The sequence below is a fragment of the Zalophus californianus genome, chromosome 2 (assembly GCF_009762305.2).
Source record: "Zalophus californianus isolate mZalCal1 chromosome 2, mZalCal1.pri.v2, whole genome shotgun sequence".
Taxonomy (NCBI): domain Eukaryota; kingdom Metazoa; phylum Chordata; class Mammalia; order Carnivora; family Otariidae; genus Zalophus; species Zalophus californianus.
In genome coordinates, this window is record NC_045596.1 from 54,821,049 (window position 1) to 54,843,965 (window position 22,917).

The 22,917-nt window shown below is 34.8% G+C and overlaps 1 protein-coding gene across 1 annotated transcript in view; it reads right to left on the reverse strand.

Annotated features, from left to right (window-relative positions):
- Nucleotides 1-384: 384 nt before the first annotated feature.
- Nucleotides 385-22,917, reverse strand: part of LOC113925573 (transmembrane protease serine 11G-like) — a 28,203-nt gene continuing 5,670 nt past the window's right edge. The window contains exons 4-9 of the mRNA XM_027600109.1: nucleotides 22,199-22,359; nucleotides 8,225-8,263; nucleotides 7,168-7,339; nucleotides 5,708-5,967; nucleotides 2,132-2,274; nucleotides 385-546 (exon numbers count right to left, since the gene is read on the reverse strand). Coding sequence (XP_027455910.1) covers nucleotides 385-546; nucleotides 2,132-2,274; nucleotides 5,708-5,967; nucleotides 7,168-7,339; nucleotides 8,225-8,263; nucleotides 22,199-22,359 — 937 coding nt within the window. The remainder of the gene's footprint in view (nucleotides 547-2,131; nucleotides 2,275-5,707; nucleotides 5,968-7,167; nucleotides 7,340-8,224; nucleotides 8,264-22,198; nucleotides 22,360-22,917) is intronic.

Consider the following 22,917-nt stretch of genomic DNA (forward strand, 5'->3'; position numbering starts at 1 on the left):
AACTGTGGAGTCAGGGAAAGGCAGCATGCCCTGTCAGGGAAAAGAATAGAGAACGCTTAGCCAGTTAGTACTTGTCTGATTAAACGGGATTATTCTAAAATGAGAAGTCTGTAGTAGGAACAGAAAGATGAGCAAGAAAATGATGAGAGACACTTAGCAGCAATCGCAGATCTTTGTGGAGTTGACAGTATCTTGTATGCTCATGGTTAGCAAAACACTTCAGATGATGTAAAAGAAAGTTGGCTTTCCTCATGTTTAAAAGGAATGTTGTCAGATCACGCTTATTTGCATTGTGAACTCAATGACGATATACATGGCAACACATACTAAACACAATTTGTTAGGGACCACATTCACATTTTGCATGTAGAGGTGATTGTTGCATCAGATGTTGGTTTTAGATTTAATCCAGTCCCGATAACGAGTCACTTTGGTGTAAATTCCAGGCTTGTTTTTTTTTCCACAGTCTATTCCCCAGCTTACTATTCCAATAAGATACCAGATTTTTCTATCACGTGCTATAACCAGAGGTCCTCCAGAATCACCCTGGAGAAGAAGAAATGTACATTGTCAATAAAATAAATGAAGGGGAGTCAAAAAAGCAAGTTAATGAGCATGTGAATGCCTACTAAATTAATATTTTAAATCAAGGTATGTAAAATGAGTTCTATTTTTACTTCCCATTAGTATTAACGTAACAGTAGAGTTTATTACTTATTATCTCTGTTTTTATTTTACTACTTCTGCTTATCTGTGTTAATGTCTTCATTTGGAAGGCAGTGTGAATAAAGCTAAAGTTTCAGTTTTATCTTGTGTAGTTTTTAGTTTTGCTCTATCTAAATAGGAAGCACAAACTGAACCTAAGTCCAGGCATACAATTCTTACATGATTGATGACCTCAAGGCTCAACTATATGTCACCTCCATGAAGCCTGTCCTGTTAGCTAGATATAATCACTTGCTTTGAATTTGAATTGCATCTTGTTCCATTCACACCAGTTGATAGGAAACTGTCCTGGATGTTATATTGTTGTGTAGTAATAGGTTTAAGATGAGAAATATAATGTGAAGGACACTCCAGGCAAATGTGCATTATTTATTACAGACAGGCTTTTATTTCCAAATCAAGATTTAATCCCTAGACCTCATGAACTGGTTTGAAGTGTACGAATCTTGAGGACTTTTTTATTAGATTGTAAATTCATATGCATTCAGTGTAGGTTGTTTTTTTTTATTTATATTTCCTTCAATAATTGCCATATTACCTTGCAATTTACAAAAAAAAAAACCAAAAAACAAAAAACAAACAAAAAAACCCCAAAAACCAAAAACCCTGAATGAATAAGTGCATGAATGTTTATTATATCACATTACAAACAGCCAATGGCATATCAGTAGTGCCACCTTCATATTTAGGAAAAGCAGGTGTATGTGTCAAATTCTCAAATGCTTCCTAATCCTTTAAGAATTGCTAAACTGTTGGACCCATGTCAAAGTCTTTATTATTTTAATTACTTAATTTTAGCCTTTTAAGTGGCTTGACTTTAAAACTGGTATTCTCCTTAAATGCTTAATACTTAAAGTTTTGTATGGTTTGGGGAATGCTATATATTTAATTAGTTTTTAGATATAATTTGTGAGGTAACGCTTTAATATGAACTAGTGTAGATAAATATATTTTTTCTTAATAGTGTAATTCTATCTGAATGTATACTGCTAAAGGTCAAAGTGTTAAGCACTGGTAGGATGATGCTCTGTTGTCCATGGAGGTATCTGAAGACCTCATTCCATAGTGCCTAGTAGGGACTAGATACCTAATTGGCTATCATTGTGACTTGAAGCAATGATTGTGTGGCTTTCTGGCTTGGTTTCTACTATCTGCTTCCAGTTTTTTTTCTCTAATTAAAGTTCTAATTTGCAACTGATGGTCATTTTTTTACAAAAGGTTCTGGATAATATGAGGGTGTTAAATGAGGAGTATTTCTTATAGTTCTCCCATTCCCCCTTCTTACACTCTCTTCTCTCCTCCACAACTTAATTTTATGGAGTCATATGAAATGACACTGGTCTATGGTCAGTACGGCCACCCTTATTCAACAAATTCATTTTTGTGGATTTGAGTCTATTCTTACCTCACAAGCATCTAGTTTTCCCGTTAAAAATCCAGCACATATCATTCCTGATGATACGGCACCACCATATACATTAACTTGATTACATATATCATTACTTATGATCTCTACTTCAACTTGTCGCAGAGTATTGGGAAAGGGACCTAAAAAAGAAAAAAAATTAATAGATGAAGAATTTTCACATTGCTGCTTATAATAGTTAAGTGTTGTATCTTACAAAGGATGGATCAGTGATAAAACATGTATCTTGAAGTTGACTCTGTGCTTATGACTCTGCTCAGGTTCAAATTCTATTTTTTATATGTCTTCTATGTGCTAGGTACCATTCTTGTCACATTTACTTCCACTATCTTACTTAATCCTTGCAATAACCAACAAAGATATGAATATTCTCTTTTTCAGATGGGAAAACCAAAGCTTACCCAGTTATGAGTCTTGCTATGATCACATAGCTAAATGGGGAATAACATTAGATTTAAACCCAAGGCATTTCTCACCACCTTGGATAATTTTTAATAGTTCACCTTACCTTACCTGGAAATCTGCCACATCACTCTAAAAAGGACACAAGCTATACTGGGAATTGATAATCCTTTAAGAAAAGCAGTATAGAACAAGGTTGTACTATTAGAAGGTAATTTTAATGTTGAATAAATGGAATGCTATTGCTTCATCAGAAAGACCATGTCTACTTTGATCTTAAATGGCTATCCAAAACTAATTCCAGGGTAAGTAACAAATACCAAGAAAAGAAATAGATCACGTTTTAAATGACCCACCCATTTATTGTTTTGTTATATGAAAAGTACTATTTCATTGTGTATTGTACAGTTTTAGTCATGTGTTCTCCTCATTACCATTTAACAGCTTTTATTTTATTTTTTCTTTTTTTAAATTTAAATTCAGTTAGCCAATATATAGTACATCATTAGTTTTTAGTGTAGTGTTCAATGGATTCATTAGTTGCATATAATACCAAGTGTAACAGCTTTTATTTTAAAGACTATATTAGTCCTTCACATAAAGATGGGTGCTCTGTTTACAACTGGTTCAAAGACAATTGAGACAAGGAAGGAGGGCAGGGCTGTCAGTTTGATCAACTAGTTGGGGTAATTCTGTGCTAAAGGCTTAGCACATATGAGTTTGAACACCGCACAATTTATGTGCTATTTAGCCTTGTGCAAGTTGTTTAATCTTACTAACCATCATTTTACTCAACTGTAAAATGAGAAAATGATACCTATCTCACATGTTTATTGTGAGGGTTAGAAAATCATTAATGTAATCAGTTGTGATAGTGCTTTGTTCCATATTCAGATTTCAGTCAATGGAAGCTATTGGAGTGAACTGTAGAGTTCAGGATTACATATTTAAAACCCTCCAGGTACAAAGCTGCACTTCAATGTTAATGATGGCTGGTGAGTGCTAGAGCTTTTATAAGAGAAGATCTAGGTTTCTAGGGATTTTGTCACTAAGTATAAATAAATCTAATCCTCTATATTAACACTAGGAAATTCACTTACCTAGGATTGACCATCTTGCTGAGAAATTAAGCCTAAATCCTTTACAGTCATTAAAGTTATCTAAGGTCTAGTGAATTTCTTCACCATTTTTAAGCATGAGAGGGTTATTATATGACCATTGTCTCTTCATTTCTGATTCTCCTTGAAATACTCCCAGGGAGAGTCTGTTCACCATCTGTTCTTTATACAAATTTTTAGAATAATCTAAACTATTTGTGTAGCTGCTTCAGCAGTATTCAGTACTATCTCTTTTGTTCTAAGTGACATTTAAAATGTATAGATATTCCTAGGCTTTTAATCAACTGTATTTCAACTACTTATAATTTCTGTGTGCTTACATTTATGTTTTATTTTATGTTAATTGGTCTAGGATGCTAGGTTTTAAATTTTAAATTACATTCTTTAATCTCAACTTTTAAAAAGTCAATTCAAGTGCTTAACAATATAATAAGCTATTTTACATTATCAACTATTCAAGGAAGAAATTATCCAGAATAAAAAGAAGTTTCCATTCTATAAGCTGCCTGGTTTCAAGATTTCTGATTAGACATAACTGGATAAATTTTGGCAGGTAGGAGTAGAAAACTTTAGTCCTTGTCTCAGTTTGAAAGTGCAGAGAAAACCATAATCAAATATTTAATACTTAACTTTTGACTGATGTCTTACAAATTCATAATGTTATTCCTGAAAAGTATGCATCTTGTTAGAGTAAACAGATCAAGGCTTAGTAATCTGCACACTATTGGGCATTGAATGATTCATGATGAAGTCCCAAATCACTCACACTCTACTACTCTGGGAGTGGGTGGTGTTAAGTTTAATTAGGGTCTAGAGGAAGTGTAACTGATATTGCCCTAGTGGTAGATGGTATCCATTTCTACTCCAATCAGTAAGTGGCCTGTCTAATCTCAAAGGATTTGATTCTCCTTTGTCCTCATCACCATTCCCTATAAAACAAGGCAGAACCCCCAGAGATGAGGAAAAGAATTCTCAGATTATAATGACGGTATAACAAGCTGGACCCAATGTCAGAATTTTGAAGTACATATTTAAGGGAAGCAAATTTCTATAAAAATGAAGTGACAAAGACTCAATAGATAAAAGCTATACTTGGAGGAAGTGCATAAATAAGACTACAACTTTTTTTGTTTTTTTTTTTTTAAAGATTTTATTTATTTTTCGACAGAGAGAGAGACAGCGAGAGAGGGAACACAAGCAGGGGGAGTGGGAGAGGGAGAAGCAGGCTCCCGGATGCAGGGCTTGATCCCAGGACACTGAGATTATGACCTGAGCCGAAGGCAGACACTTAACGACTGAGCCACCCAGATGCCCCAAGACTACAAGACTACTACACTTTTTAACAAGAGTGTGGAACAAGAATCAGAAATTCAGAGGCAGATTGAACTATATGTAAATTTTCACCTAAGAGAGGTAGAAACTGGAGACACAACAGGATCTAAAGGTCTATCTTTGCAGTTTATTGTGTGTTATTAAATGTAGTAAAATGTTATACTTGTGAACTTTATAAATCCTGAGGCTCAAAAACCGCTCCATAAGTACATGGATCAGAGGGGCCCCATTTGATATTTAGCATATCATGTGTGCCATTTAAAATGTTTGCGTAAGGCTGTTTTTGTTTAGTTGAATGACACATTACAGAAGTTTATCATTATTACTGTTCACAAATCACATACTTTAAGATTCATGCAGCCATAGCAGAATCTCTGCATATGAAAACAGCAACAGAAAGAAGGGATGTGAAAAAAAATATGTTTGAATAATTTTTGAAAAGAAAGTTATAACTAGTTTCCAAAGTAGCCCATAAAGAAGGCATTAAACATAGATGCTGTGTAATAGTTCTAGCCAAAGTTTCCATAAGTCACCATATCTAGGTTTTTCTATGTGTTGTTTCGTGACATTTTTCATGGGACATCTTGATTTCATCTCTTATTTTCAATATTGTGATTTTGAATCTTATTTTATGTCTCCATTCAAATGGAAAATGGGTTTGCATTTTTTGCTTAGCTTTTTTTTTTTTCACTGAGATACTCACCATTAGCTTTTAATGCTCCCCATCCAGTGACAAACACTGGACTATGAGGCAAGACTTCAAAAGTAGCATCTGGGAGACAGACTCTGCCCACATCATTGGAAAATAGGACGGGGGTGGAGAGCTTCACCACAGCGATGTCATCGTCATGCTTATGGGCAGCATAGTTTTCATGAATGATAATTGATTGTATCTTTCTTCTCATCAGTGGAGGACTGAGAGTTGTTCCGAAACTAGCCATCCAGAGTTTGGGGTTTTTGTAACTGAATCACAGATTTAAAAGGATTATGGTTCATTCATTTCTGATCTAAAGTTGCCCAGGACTCTGAATCAGCATGGGACATAGGGGTGGTAGAAGGGCAAATGGTTTAAGGTGATAGTTGATGGGTCTTCCACCTTATTTGAGGCTTCTCCCTTCAGGACTGCTTTGCTTCATCTAGCTGATACAAATGCCCTCATTTTAAGGTAGCTTAAATTACTTCTCTTGAGAGGGAGTTTGTATTTTGTAAAGGGAACAAAATGTAATTGCTATTTTTGATTATAAAAGTACTACAGATTTGTTGAAGAGACTATAAATAAATAAAAATTTGACATATGTACCCGCATATGTACACATCCACACATGTATACTTTCATATGCATTCAGTTATATAAATGTCTGTATAACTATGGAGGGAGAAAAAGAGAGGGAGGGACGGGAAAAGGAGAGTGAAAGGTATCATGCTGGGGCCACACCTTATATATTGTTTTCTCATCCTTTCTTTTTAGTTAACATTTTACCCAGAATATTTCCCCAAATTATATGAATTTCACTAGAGTTATTATTATCTCTTTATTATCTCCATATATCCCATATGTTAAATCTTCAAAAAAGATAAAAAAGTTCAGCACTAAAGATATTCATGTGGGATAATCTGATGTAAGTTTGTGGGTTGGGATACTATATTAGCAGAGTTTTTTAAAAATTCTACAATATATCTTAGGATATATTGGAAAACTGCTGAGTGTGTTTAACTTTTGACAGTGTTGGCTTGTTCTTAAAGTTAGGAAAATATATTCTCCAGAATATATTTTCAGTTGGAGATGAAGATTCTCTAACTTTTCTACTATTCTTTAGTAACTGTCATCTGTTCCTAAGCCTGCTTCAAAATTGTTCCAGTGGGATACTAAGATGCTCACAAAAGAATGAAAAAGGTAGGGGCGCCTGGCTGGCTCAGTCAGTTAAGCATGTGCCTTTGACTCAGGTCATGATCTCGGGGTTCTGGGAGTCTTGGGGTCTGGGATGGAGCCCATGTCAGGCTCCTGCTTAGTGGGGAGTCTGCCCTTCGCCCTGTTCATGCTCTTGCTCTCAAATAAATAAATAAATAAATCTTAAAAAAAAAGAATGAAAAAGAATTATAGGAACTGAAGGTGAAAAAAGAAAGTGAAATTGGTGATCCTTTTGTTACAGACTGAGGACTTACATGTCAAAGCAGTGAGCGGCAGTCAGGAGCCACTCCTCACTGATCAAAGAAGCTCCACAGAAATGGATGCCGTCCATTTGCAGGCTGGCTTGCCATGGCCAATCAGCTTTTTTTGCAGGGTAACCCTCAGCAATTCTCTCCATGAACAGAAACTCCCTCCCTCTTCCACAACCTGTCAGGAGGAAATAAGATAGTTATTTATATATTTTATTTGTTTGTTTATTTTAGGTGACACACAACATTACATTATTTTTAGTTGTATAACACAGAGATGCAACTTCTTTAGACATTATGCTATGCTCACAATATAGCTATAGGATGGTTATTTATAACCAGAGTTATAAACATGTGTCAGCCTGTTTGGCACATAGTTAAAGATGGAAACATATATAGATTTGCCTTGGCTTTAAAAAGTTAATTGAAATTATATAATAGGAATAGTGATTATTCACACTGAAAAAGGATTAACTTAAAAAAAATAAATGATTTAATATCCTCCCTGGTACATTTAAAGCAACTTCAGCTTAAGATTTGTTTGTTTTTTTTTTCATATCTTTCTAGGTCATTTTCTTATGTATGGCAATTTATTCCAGTGATATTTGACAATTTTGAGTGTCAAATGTACACTATTTATTACAGAACAATGCCATTTGTACACTTAAAATACTTGTCTAATATTATAACCATTACCCTACTATAACTTAAGTGTCAAAGTTCATGCATTAAAGTTAATGGGTGTCATTTAATTCTAAGCAAAATTTTCTACTTTAACAAAGTGAGCCAAATAAAAATAAATATGATAAAATGATAAAGAATTGTTAAAAGAAGTTGTCAGTGAAACTTTCTGTGAGGAATAACAAGTTATTTCTAAGGAGCTCATATAGACATTCCCAATTATTAGTAGTAATTTTCTCCTGATAGAGAGTTAAGTCATGTATCTATTCAGAGATATTATATACTTTGGGGAAATAGAAAACATGGGGATAGAGAAACTCTAGCAGTATTTTGAGTTTGAGCATTCAATTTGCAAATATTGCAGTGATAGTCTCAAACTTACAGCTGTTCAGAATGTGCTCTGCTTGTGTTTCATTCATATCTGGAAAAAAATAAGATGATTGCTCAGCAATGGAACAATTATAATCTGAAAATACTATGCCTACACGACATTAATGTTTCTGGTTAGGATGAACTGAATTATTCAGGAATTTCTTAATTTAAAGGCAATAAAATAAAATCCTACAAAAAGGAGAGGCCTGGATATAAATTAAACCCTTCTTCTGACTATTTGTGGACTCTAGGAAAATTCTGGTTTATGATTTTAAAACCATTGGCATAGAGAAGGATATTGTTTATCATGAAAGATGACTACATCTAATTAATTTAGCCATACCAATTTATTAAAATGCAAGTTAAGCAGAAGCGGATCTAGGACTACTTTCGTGTATGTATTATTATATGGTAAACACCATTTCTTTCTGTCCTCATTTCATACATTAGTGATATGGTAAAAGCACTCAAAGCATCTTAGATGCCTGACATCTCCATAGAGGCTCCAACTGAAATAAAGATCCACCAGTGTACTAACGAATCCTTAAAACATGTTAGTCATTTTATCATAAACTAAAACAGAAGAAAGCATGATCAATGACTATTCCCAAAAATTATATGAATTATTCCTTATGCCAGATAGTATAATAAGCAATCCAGATCCATGTTTTTGTTAAGAAGAAAACCAGTGTAGAGTTTTGGTAAGCTTGCAAATTAATGAATCTTTCACTCAGACTCTAAAGAGGAACATTGTGTTCATCTGCCAGGAACTATGCTTATGTTTATTACTATGTTTATTAGAATAAATCCCTTAGAATTAGGTTTTGCCAATAGTAACAATTCCCTAGTGGCTTCCCTGATCTTTATAATAACCCCAAACTTCCTACCTGGATCTGCATGACATGGTCCCTATTTATGTCTTTGTTGTCATGTTGAACTGTTTTTGCTTTCAGCCACTACTCAGTGCCCACCCTGGCCTTTCTGTTCCTTGACTGTGCCAAGGTATTCCTACAGCCTTTATTCTAGTTGTCCCTTCTGCCAGAAAAGCTCTTCCCTTGACCATTTTCGTGGTTGGTTCCTTGTTGCCATTCAGATCTTAGCTTAAAAATCCTCTCCTCAGAGAGAGGCTTTCCATGACAAATCAAAGTAGCCTCCTACTCTTTATTCTCTGTATGAAAATTCATATTACTTGATATTACTTTGTTTATTTGCTTGTTTAGTGGGCCGTTATCTTTTTTATTCCAATTAAAATGTTCCATGAGGACAGGTAATTTAGTTCCTGGCACAAATAAGTTCTCAAAAAATAATTGCTGAATTAATAGTGAACAGTAATGATAACTAATAATTTACTGAGTCCTGTATACCAGGGACTATACCAAGCACTGCTATATCCTCACAATAATATGAGGTAAAACCATTAAGGACATGATTTAAATACTTATCAAGGTAAAAAGCTTGTCCTACAACCATTTCACTGTAAAGTCAATTATAGTCTAGTGTCACCATCTGTAGGTTATGGATCAGTGAGAGGGGTGGAATTATGGTTACCTCACAGATAACTTTAGCCTGGGCTCATTTCTATCAGCAGAAACTATTGATGAACTTCCATGGTGATGTTATATCTCATATGTAAACATTATAGTAGATATGTTCCACCTGCAGGATAAAAGTTAAATAGCTCCAGTTCTAGAACAAGATTGTGTAGACTCACTTTTTTCTGCTCTTCTCCAATAAATACAACGAAATACCTTGAAAATTATCTAGCAGATAATAATAAAAGAACTCTGAAAGCTGGAAGGTGGAAGGCAAAATGGCTAGAGACTACAGTATTTTAAGGAAAATGTGGTGCGTTTCCTAGTTTTATGTTCACCTCACATATATTCTGGACTGGAGACCAAGGAAGGCCTACAGTCTGGAACCATCAATAAGCATAGACAAAAAAAAATCCTAAGAATAGTCTGTTCTCTCCATCCAAATACTGGAAAAGAAGAAGCACAACAAAGACCTAGTGAGGATCCCAAACCTCCTGCTTCACAACACAGGGCTGGCTATCCATTTTGCCAGCAGTAGTGACAGCAACAAGCCCTTGACCTTCCCAATCCCCACTTCCTAACCAGGGTACCAGCTTGTAGAATGACACCCACAGGGACAACATCAACCTTTATATACGCAGTGACATAAATGGGTTCAGGCCCACTGCAACCCTCCACAAGGGATGGCCCAGGGATGCAAGGCAGCCTAGAGAAGCTTGTTCCACTCCTACATGTTGCTGGCAGCAAGGGTTGAGAGGAAGCTCCAGGAGACTAGAATAGTACTGCAAGGACTCTGAAAACTAAATTGTTATTGAAACAATGAAAGTAGGTGAGAATCTACACTCCAAATCTAAATAAGTGGACTACCTGCTAAAATAAAAGAATTAAATAGGATCAAGAGTCTCCTAACATAATAACTGAAATGTTTAGAATACAAAAATTACTTGCAACACAAAACCCAGGAAAATCACAATCTACATGAGAAAAGACAACCAACTGATGCCAATACTGAGATGAATAAGATGTTGGAAGTATCTGATGTAGATTTTAAAGCAGATGCCAGAAAAATAATTTAGCAGTCAACTACAAATTCTCTTGAAACAAGTGAAAAAATAGAAAATCTAAGCAAAGAATAGAAGTTATAAAAACCAAATAAAGGGGCGCCTGTGTGGCTTAGTTGGTTAAGCTCCAACTCTTGATCTCAGCTCAGGTCTTGATCTCAGGGTTGTGAATTCAAGCCCCATCTTGCGCTCCACACTGGGCATGGAGCCTACTTCAAAAAAAAGGAAAATTATAGGACTGAAAAATATAATTAATAATAATAATAATAAAACCCTGTTGGATGGTCTTAATAACAGAGTGGAGATGGAGAATAGGTTCACAGTAAATTTAAATGAAATTAAATAGCATTTACTCAGAAGAACAGAGAGAAAAGAAATCGAATAAAAGTTAACAAAGCCTCTGAGATTTGTGGGATAATAACAAAAGATTTAACATTAATATTATCAGAGTTCCAGAAGGAGAAGAAAAAGAGTATGAGACTGAAAAAGTATTCAAGGAAATAATGGTTGGAAACTCCCCAAATTTGGCTAAAGACAGAGATGTATAGATTCAAGAAGCTGAGAAAATCTCAAATAGGAAAAACTCAAATCCACACCAAGACCCATTATAATTAAGTTACTAAAAACTAAACACAATGAAAAAATTCTCAAAAACAGAAAAATGATACATTACCTATAAAGTAACACCAATTCAAATAACAGCAGTTTTCTCATCTGAAACCGTGGAGGACAAAAGGAAGTGGCATAGCACTTTTCAAGTTCTGAAAGAAAAAACTATCAGCCATGAATCCTGTATCCATTGAAACTATATTTAGAAATAAAGGTATTCTATGATGAAGGGAAATGAAAAGAATTTTAGTTTCTAAAAGACCTGCTCTTGGATAATGGCTAGAGGAAGCTCTCCAAACAAAAAGCAAATGATAATAGAAGAAGGTTAGTACCTTCAGAAAGGAAAGAGACAGAATGTATAAAAACACAAATATACATAATAGACTATTTTTCACCTTATAGGTTTCTTTAAACATATTTTATGGTTGAAACAAAAGATGCAGCACCATCTGATGTGCAGAATATATAGAGAGGAAATATTAATCTGATGTGCAAAATATATAGAGAGAAAAATTTATCTAAAAAATGGGGAGGGCAAAGAGACCAAAATGGAAGTAAAGTTTCTACACTTCATTTGAAGTGGTATAATCTTGACACCAGTAGGCTGTGATATTATGTGTGTGTGTGTTAATATCTAGCATAGCCACTAGGACAGCTATACATAGTGATAAGCTCAAAAACATTACAAATAAATCAAAATGGAACTCTAAAACAAATGTTCATATTACCCACAGGGAGGGAGAAAAAAAGGAACAGAGGGACAAGAAACAGCACAAAAGAAAGCAAATATTAAAATGAAAGACTTAAGCTCTAACATGTCAATATTTAATATGTGAATGGTTTAAATACATCAATTAAAAGACAGAGAATGGCAGAGTGTAATTTGGAAAACATGACTCAGCTATTTTCTTTTTACACTGAAATTTCTAAATTGAAAGTAAAAGAATGGAAAAAGATCTTACAAATATGAATCTAAAAAAAAGCAGTAGTGGCTCTATTAATATCAGATAAAGTGGGCTTCAGAGAAAAGAAAATTACTGGGTACATAGAGGGACATTACATAATGATAAAAGGATCAATCTACTAAGACTATGTAACAATTTTAAATGTATGTTTACAAATAAAAGAGCTTCGAAATACACCAAGCAATAACTAAGAGAGCTGAAGGAAGGAAGACAAAAATTCACAATCATAGCTGGAGACTTCAACATCTTCCAATATCAACAATTGATGTAATTACTAGACAGAAAGTCAGTAAGGATATAGAATTAAAGAATACCATCAACAAGATCTAACTGACATTTATAAAACACTCCACCCAACAATAACAGAAAGCATATTATAAACACCCATGGAACATTCATTAAAATAGACCATATCCTGAGTCATATTTAAAAGAATTGAAATCAGAATATGTTCTCTGTTCATAGTGGTGTCAAATTAGAAATCAATAACAGAAAGGTAAGGAGAAAAATCTCTAAACACTTGAGAATTAAACAACAGACTACTAAATAATACATGGGTCCAAGAAGAATTCCCAAAGAAAATTAAAAAAAATTACATAGAATTGAGTGAATGTGAAAGTACAACATAGCAAGTATTATGGGATGCAGATAAAGCATTACAGAAAGGGAAATTGTAGCACTAAATGCTTATGTTAGAAAAGAGAAATGATCTCAAATCAATATTCTTGAGTTCCTAATTCAAATAAACAAACAAACAAACAGAAAAAGAAGAGCAAAGTAAGCCTAAAGTAAGGAAGAGGAAGGAAATAGTGAAGAAAAAAAATCAATGAAGATCAAAATTTCAATCAAAATTAAAAACAGAAAAATAATATAGAAAAATCAATGAGACAAAAACACTGGTTGTAAGAAAAAAATCAATAGAATTGATAAATTTTGGAAGATTGACAAAGATAAAAATAGAGAAGACACAAATCACCAGTATCAGGAATTAATTGAGGGGATATCACAAAAGAGCCTGTGTAAAGATGTAACGTGTATATACAATGGTATATTAGCCATCAAAAAGAATGAAATCTTGCCATTTGCAATGACATGGATGGAACTAGAGGGTATTATGCTAAGCGAAATAAGTCAGAATTTAAGTGGAATGTAAGAAACAAAACAGATGAACATAGGGGAAGGTAAGGAAAATAAAATATGATGAAAATTGAGAGGGAGGCAAACCATAAAAGACACTGAACTCTAGGAAACAAACTGAAGGTTGCTGGAGGGGAGGTAGGGGAGCAAAAGGGATAATTGTGTGATGGGCATTAAGAAGGGCACTTGATGTAATGAGTACTGGGTGTTATATGTGACTGATGAATACTAAATTCTACCTCTGAAACTAATAAAAAAAGTCATAGGGTTACCACACTGACCTGAGAGTATATGCATAGAAGAATTTAAAATGAATGTTCACACAAAAACTTGAAAAAAAATGTAAGGAATACTTTGAACAAGTTTACATTCATAAATTTGACAATTTTAAAGAGAAGAACAAATTCCTTGAAACCCATAAACTACCAAAACTCAGCAAAGATGATATAGATAACCTGAATAGCCATACTATTAAAGAAATTGAATTTGTAATAAAAGCTTAAAAAAAAAACCAAACCAAAACAAAACAAAACTTTGGGCCCAGATGGCTTTACTGGAGATTTTGGCAAAACATTCAAAGAACACCACTTTTACACAATCCTTTCTAGAAACTATAAGAAAAGAGAGCATTTCCTAATTCATTTGATATGGCCAGTATTATCCTGATATTGAAACTAGATAAACAAGAAAATGAACTAATATCTGTCATGAATTTAGATGCAAAATTCTCAAGAAAATTTTAACCAATTGAATCCAACAATGTATATAAAGAATAATACAGTGAAGAAGTGGATTTATTCCAGGTATATAAGGATAGCTCGATATTTATAAATCAATTAGGGTGATCTACCATATAAACAGGCTGCAGAAAAAAGTTGTATGATTATGTCAATTGACACAGAAAATGTATTCAATAAAATTTGGCACCTATCACACCACCACACCAACCTATCATACTCACAATAAAAAAAAATTGGAAAATAACAAGTGTTGATGAGAACGGGGAGACATTAGAACCCTTATCCGTTGCTGGTGAGAATGTAAAATGATACAGCTACTGTGGAAAACAGTTTACAGTTCCTTAACAAGTTAAACATAGAGTTCCTCTATTGCCCAGCAATTCCACTCCTAGGTATCTATCCAACAGTAATCAAATAAATACTATACACCAATATTTATAGCAGTACTATTCACAATAGACAAACAATGGAAATAGCACAAATGTCCATCACCTAATGATTAGGTAAACAAAATGTAATATATCTATAAAGTAAAATATTATTCAGCCATAAAAATAATGAAGTATTGCTACATCATAAAACATGGATGAACTCTGAAAATAATATGCTAAGTGAAAGAAACCAGACACAAATGTCACGTATTATATGGTCCCATCTATGTGAAACATCTAGCATAGGTAAATCCATAGAGACAGAAAGTTAATTAGTGGTTGTCAGGGGCTGGGTCTGAAGGGAGAATGAGTGACTATTTAATTGGTAAGGGATTTCCTTTTTAATTGGTATAGGATTTCCTTTGGGGTCATAAAAATGTCTTGAAACTAGGTAGAGGTGATGGTTGCAAAACATTGTGAACTAAATGCCACCAAATTGTACACTTTAAAATGGTTAATGGTTAATTTTATGTTATGTGAATTTTACCTAAAAAAAAAACTCAACATAGTAAAGATGTCAATTTTCCCCAAATTGATCTATAGATCTAGCAAAATTTCTATCAAAATCTGTTTTTTGTAGACATAGACAAGATTATTCTAAAATTTATTTAGAAAGGAACTAGAGTATTTAAAATAATTTTGATAAAGAAGAATAAAGTGGGAGAATCATTCTTCCTATTGTTAAGCTTGCTATATAGCAGCAGTAATCAAGAGAGTATGATGCTGGTGGAAGGATGGACACATAAATCAATGAAATAGAATGGAGAACCCAAAAATAGGTCCACACAAAAATGCCCAATTACTATTTGACAAAGGAGCAAAAGTAATTCAGTGGAAGGTAGGCAGCCTTTCCAATAAACAGTGCTGGAGCAATTGAATATATATTAACAACAAGAACAATGACAAAAAAACCTCACAGCTTATACAAAAATGAGCTCAAAATGGATTTTAGGCTTTAATGTAAGACATAATGTAATGTGAAACCATAAAACTTATAGAAATAAGTTTAAATGTTAAAAAATCTAAGTATAATATGTAAAATTATAAAATTTACATAAAAGAACATAGGAGATAATTGTCAGGGACCCAGTACTAGGAGAAGAATTAGATTTATTACCAGTAACAGATCCATAAAAATTAGAGTTCAATTGGTTGAATCTCATCAAATTTAAACTTTTCCTATCTGAAAGACTCTGTTTATGGGATGAAAAGGCAAATTTCAGACTAGTAGGAATTATTTGCAAATTACATATCTGACAAAGGCCTCGTATGTAGAATATATAAAACCTCTCAGTATTCAACATTTAAGAAATAAAAATCAGCTCAATTAGAAAACACTTGCACAGGTACTTTGCCAAAGAGGATGTATAGATGGCAAACACATAAAAGGATGTTTGATGTTATTAGCTATTGGAGGAAATAAAATTAAAGCCATAATGAGATATCACTATACACCTATCAGGAAGGCCACCTTGAAAAATAATGATAACGCTAAGTGTTGGCAAAGATGCAGAAAAACTAGGTCTCTCATACATTGCCGATGGGAATGCAAAAATGTACAGTTACTCTGGAACGTAGTTTGGTAGTTCCTTTCAAAATCCAAAATAGTTTTATCAACCCAGCTATTGTACTCTTAGACATATCCCAGAGAAATAGAGACTAATTTTCCCATAGGAACATATATATGAATGTTCATAACAGCTTCATTGTAATAGCCAAAATCTTAAAACTATCCAAATGTAAGGGATACGTGGTTAAACAAACTGTGGAATACCATGGAATACTACTCAGCAATGAAAAAGAACAAATGATTGGTACACACTTCAACATGGACAAACCTCAAGGAAATTATGCTGAGTGGAAAAGGTCAATTTCAAAAGGATACAAAATGTGTGATTTACATGACATTCATGAAACAACATAATTATAGAGATGGAGAATGTATTAGTGGTTGCCAGAGGCTAGGGATAGGTAGAGAAGATGGGTGTAGTTATAAAGAGGTAACACAGGGGAATCTTGATATGGTACAGTTGAATATATTGACTGTGGTAGTAGGTATGCAAGGCTACATATGTGATAAAATAGCCTAGAGCTATACCTACACATACACACACATGCACACACACACACACACACACAAATGAGCTCATATGTAACTGTGAAATTTGAATAAGCTCTATGGACTGTATTTACACCAATTTCTTGGTTGTGATGTTGTGCTATAGTTGTATAAGATGTTAACATTACCAAAGGCTGGGGGAAGCATGCAAGTGCATAAGATTTCCCTGTAAATTACTTTGCAACCTCCTGTAAATCCATAATTATTTCAATATATTTTTAAAAATCAAGCATCCTATGTAAAATCAATGCACAGAAATCAGTTGCATTTCTATACACTAACAATGAGAGAAAAGAAAGAGAAATTAAGGAGTCGATCCCATTTACAATTGCACCCAAGCCCATAAGATACCTACGAATAAACCTAACCAAAGAAGCAAAGGATCTGTACTCAGAAAACTATAGAACACTCATGAAAGAAATTAAAATGACACAAATAAATGAAAAAACATTCCTTGCTCATGGAATGGAAGAACAAATATTGTTAAAATGTCTATGCTACCTAGAACAATCTATACAGTCAATGCCACCCCTATCAAAATACTATCATTTTTTTCACAAACCTGGAAGAAATAATTCTAAAATTTGTATAGAACCAGAAAAGACCCTGAATAGCCAAAGGAATGTTGGAAAAGAAAAGAAAACCAAGGGTGATGGCATCACAATTCCAGACTTCAAGCTATATTATAAAGCCGTAATCATCAAGAGAGTATGGTACTGGCACAAAAACAGACACATAGATCACTGGAACAGAATAGAGAATCCAGAAATGGACCCTCAACCCTATGGTCAACTGATCTTCGACAAAGCAGGAAAGAATATCCGATGGAAAAACAGACAGCCTCTTTAACAAATGGTGTTGAGAAATTGGACAGCCACATGCAGAAGAATGAAACTGGGCCATTTCCTTACACCACACACAAAAATAGACTCAAAATTGTTGAAAGACCTAAATGTGAGACAGGAATCCATCAAAATCCTAAAGGAGAACACAGGTAGCAACATCTTCGACCTCAGACACAGCAACTTCTTCCTAGAAACATCACCAAAGGCAAGGGAAGCAAAGGTAAAGATGAACTACTGAGACTTCATCAAGATAAAAAGCTTTTGCACAGCAAAGAAAACAGTCGACAAAGCCAAAAGAACCAACAGAATGGGAGAAGATATTTGCAAATGATATATCAGATAAAGGGCTAGTATCCAAAATCTATAAAGAACTTATCAAACTCAACACTCAAAGAACAAATAATCCAATCAAGAAATGGGCAGAAGACATGAACAGATATTTCTCCAAAGAAGACATCCAAATGGCCAACAGACACATGAAAAAAATGTTCCACATCACTCATCATCAGGGAAATACAAATCAAAACCACAATGAGATATTACCTCACACCAGTCAGAATGGCTAAAATTAACAAGTCAGGAAACGACAGATGTTGGTAAGGATGCAGAGAAAGGGGAACCCTCTGACACTGTTGGTGGGAATGCAGGCTAGTCCAGCCACTCTGGAAAACAGTATGGAGGTTCCTTAAAAAGTTGAAAATAGAGCTACCTTGTGACCCAGAAATTGCACTGCTGGGTATTTACTCCAAAGATACAAATGTAGTGACCCAAAGGGGCATGTGCACTCCAGTGTTTATAGCAACAATGTCCACAACAGCCAAACTATGGAAAGAGCCCAGATGTCCACTGACTGATGAATGGATAAAGAAGATGTGGTATATATATACATATATATATGTAATGGAATACTACTCAGTCATCAAAACATGAAATTTATTTTGCCATTGCCATTTGCAATGATGTGAGAGAGAGAGAGAGAGTACAAGCAGGGGGAGCATCAGGTAGAGAGAAAGGGAGAAGCGGGCTCCCCGCTCAGTAGGGAACCTGACGTGGGGCTCGATCCCAGGAGCCTGGAATCATGACCTGGGCCAAAGGCAGACGTTTAACTGACTGAGCCACTCAGGCACCCCTATTGTTCTTTGATAAAGATGCTATATGCTAAATTCTAAGCCACATCTTTGAGTTACTCATTTCCCTCCAGTTATTTCCCATGTATACATGTTAATAAACTTCTGTTTCTTTTTTTCTTATTAACCATCTTTTATTACAGGGGTCTATTATTATAGTCAAGAACTCAAAAGGCTAGAGGGAAAATTATTTTTCTTCCCTACAAGTAAATTCCATACATTTTTCTTTATATTTTTTTGTATTTAAATGATGAAAGGAAACAGAAATAGAGACATATTTGGGGATCATAAAAGAATCACTTAATGATTTCATGAAAGGTTGTCATAGAGTAAAATCAAAGACTAAAAGCACATTTTTATGAGACACTGACAATCTTAGCTAATTTGTTCTTTTAACTAATTGTTTTCCTTTTTCTTTCCTTCGTTCCTCTTGCCCTCCATCCTTTCCTCCTTCCTTCCTCCCTTCCCTTCCCTTCCCCTTCCCTTCTCTTCCCTTCCCTTCCCCTTCTCTTCCCTTCCCTTCCCCTTCCCTTCTCTTCCCTTCCCTTCCCCTTCCCTCTCCTTCCCTTCCCCTTCCCTTCTCTTCCCTTCCCTTCCCCTTCCCTTCCCTTCCCTTTCCCTTCTCTTCCCTTCCCCTTCCCTTCCCTTTCCCTTCTCTTCCTTTCCCTTCCCTTCCCTTCCCCTTCCCTTCTCTTCCCTTCCCTTCCCTTCCCCTTCCCTTCTCTTCCCTTCCCTTCCCCTTCTCTTCCCTTCCCTTCCCCTTCCCTTCTCTTCCCTTCCCTTCCCCTTCCCTTCTCTTCCCTTCCCTTCCCCTTCCCTCCCCTTCCCTTCGCCTCCCCTTCTCTTCCCTTCCCTTCCCCTTCCCTTCCCTTCCCTTTCCCTTCTCTTCCCTTCCCCTTCCCTTCCCTTTCCCTTCTCTTCCTTTCCCTTCCCTTCCCTTCCCCTTCCCTTCTCTTCCCTTCCCTTCCCTTCCCCTTCCCTTCTCTTCCCTTCCCTTCCCTTCCCCTTCCCTTCTCTTCCCTTCCCTTCCGTTCCCTTCCCTAGTCCCTTGGAATCACTGGAGAGAATTCTGACTTCTATAAAATGAGAAGGAATGTTCACAAGGCTATAAATTTTAGAAAAAAATTCACCTAATTATCCATAAGCATTTTAAATTCAGCAATTTTTAAAAAGAAGATCTACATAGACAACTATTTAGCAAACTTGAACTTATTAATTCTGAAAGCTAGACTCAAAGCTTCCCCTTGAGCTTTATTATAATCTTGTATAAATTGCTTTTGAAAGATTATACCCAATACATTTCTGCATTGTTTCTTCTGTGTTAGACTTAAGATATTAGCCAACTAACGCTTCCCAATATTTGTGTTTTGGAGCCATGTGTGTGTTTTAGTTTTTCAGCTACCTTTTTCAAGACATGTTATCAATTCTCCCACTCCCTAGGATCTGGGTTGCTAAAAATATCTGAGAAAGTCCATAAAATAATACATTGCATTAATATGTTTATACTTGTACTTTCAAAGCATTTTTAAGTTTTTCCAAAGGATAAGTTTCATAGTTGCTACTATTTTCATTTTGCAAAACAGGAACTAAGACAGTTTCAGCAACTTACCCCAGGCTGCACTACTATGGTTATTGCTAAGACACAGATCCCCTGAGCTCTAGTCTAGGGTTCTTTCCATCACTACCTGCAGACTTTCCACTGGAATGCATTCCATGCATTTTTCTTTTTACTGTATATACTGAAATGATTTCTCTTACCCTATGAAACTCAAGTTTTGTTTTTAAAATTTTTATGTATTTTTGTGTAGTCCTAAAACTCCATATGGAAAGAGGAATGATTCTAGTTTCCTCAGTGTTCTGTGGTGTTTGTTAAATTTAAGATTGCTTTTGTTTCCTGCCCACTTTCAAGAGAATGAGTTAGCTTACAGAGTTAAAGACAGAACATTTTACAAATACCAAGTTCCTGCACTGTGCTGAGTTCTGTGCTAATCTTGGGGTTATGACTGTAAGTACAGAAAACGTATTTCCTGTATTCAAGGAATTATCAGTCTTTTGCAGAAAGAGATGAAATAAAAAATATACAAATTTATTTCTGAATACCCTTGGTAAGCACAGAAGTCTCAGGATGAATGATGAATCTGAGGAGACCTTGCTCTGATAGGCAACAGAAGATCTGATGATAGATGGTTTGCCAGCAGATGCCTGAATGGGCCAACCCCTCACCTTGATCCAGCAACACTATGAAGGACCTAAGTGCCCTAACACCACAAAGTGCGGGTCAGGGTGGGCAGATAGATCCAGAAATGATGGAGTTTAAGTTTGTAACATTTAGCTTAATGGGAGTTCAAGATTAATTTATTATTATTTTTATAAAATCAAAATTTCGCACATACCACTACATCCTTCAACAAAATGTTTTCTTTAGAAAGTCTTATTTCTGCTATCTAAAGCACAGTGCATTGGATTCAGAGTCTACTCTGTTCTAACTGCATGATTAACAGAACTGAATTTTGGGCATTACTCACAGAAACTTCAAGTTCTTCAAGCTATTTTTTTTTCTTTTTGACTTTCACCAAACCTATAATGCAATTTTGTCTTCTGTTAGCATATTATAATATATCTGCTCTAGCCCTCTGGAACAGTTTTGGGGGGAAAGTACCAAGGGAAAACTTATTAGTAACTGTAATTATCTGTCAGCCTTAGAGTCTCATTTCATAGCTTACACAAATTCTTGTAAAACATGGCAACTTCAAAGTTAATATATGCAAGGCTAAAAATAACCTTGGAATTATAATGAGCTTTGTTTAATCTCATACCCCAAACATTTATCACCTAGTTCCTTATGCTTGCGTGGCAAACGACATTGTGCCTTTATGCCAGGGAAGGTATCATCAGGGTCTCGCATTTTTCTTCTTCTGTCTCCTCCATGCCCTGGGCCAATCCTATCCTGCATGCTTTTAGGAAGGCTCATGGTAGTGTCAGAAAAAAATGACGTGTCTCCTTTCACAGGAGCCAAATCAGGTTTGCGCCCCACATATGATTTCTGTGCTCATACCACTCTTACATTCTGGATTCTGATTGGAGAGAGTATTGCAACAGAAAGAGCCAGGCACTACAGAGTGTAGGTTTTTATCTCATACATGCTTAATTAATTCAAACAACTCCACCAAGATCTCTTAAAAAAAAAAAGAAATATTATATTTGGGTTATCATACAAATTCTGTTTCATAATTATTTCCATACTAATCAAAGGAAGATAATCTTTGGTGTTGATTGTGTGGAGATTTATTATCAAGTAAATGAGAAACTTAAAAATGAATAGTGGTTTCATTTTATGGTGAAATAAAGCTTTCTCTGTAAATGAGAAGATCGTTAAAATGATAAACTTTAACAAGGGAAGGAAAATGGGATCTCTTGCCTTTAAGATAAGGTAATGAAGTATCTATCTTCAAGAAGCTTTCATTTGATTTCAACTTCTGATGCAAAATGTTGTCAGCTTGCCTTTTTATCGTGTCTGCATTGTTAGAAACAAACTGAAACTTAAGCAATACATCTGTTTTCAAACCATCATTACTTGACCTGAAAAAGAAAAACACCAGAATCAATGAGTGAGTAATAGCCATACTTATGATTATTTTATACTTTAGTATTTAAATATTAGTTATATCTTCAAGAAAATGCAACATAAATATTTTATATATTTTATGGTCATGGATTTCCCTCCTTCCTGTATCATATAGGTGTTAATACTGGAATTATCCCCTGCTTGTAAAACTTGATCATATTCAGAGAAAGCTGAGTATCTAAGAGTTCTATAATTTTTTTTTCTGGCAAAATACATAAAAAACACTTGTTAAATCCATCAGCTTTGTGTATGTGTGTGTAAAGTAAGTAAAACAGAAGAGTATTCAAGGATTGTAAGATTCTTTAAATGCAACAGTCTTTAAGAGGACAACCAGTAGAATATGTTATATCACTACCCAGGCTGAGAAATTCTCTCCCTATAGGTACTCTGTAAAGCAGGAATAACAATTAAATGTAATAATATTAAAATATTTTTGCTCTTGATAAATCTAAGATTTTTAGATCCTGTCCACAAATCAAACAATGAAAAATAACTAAGTAGTACAAAGTTTC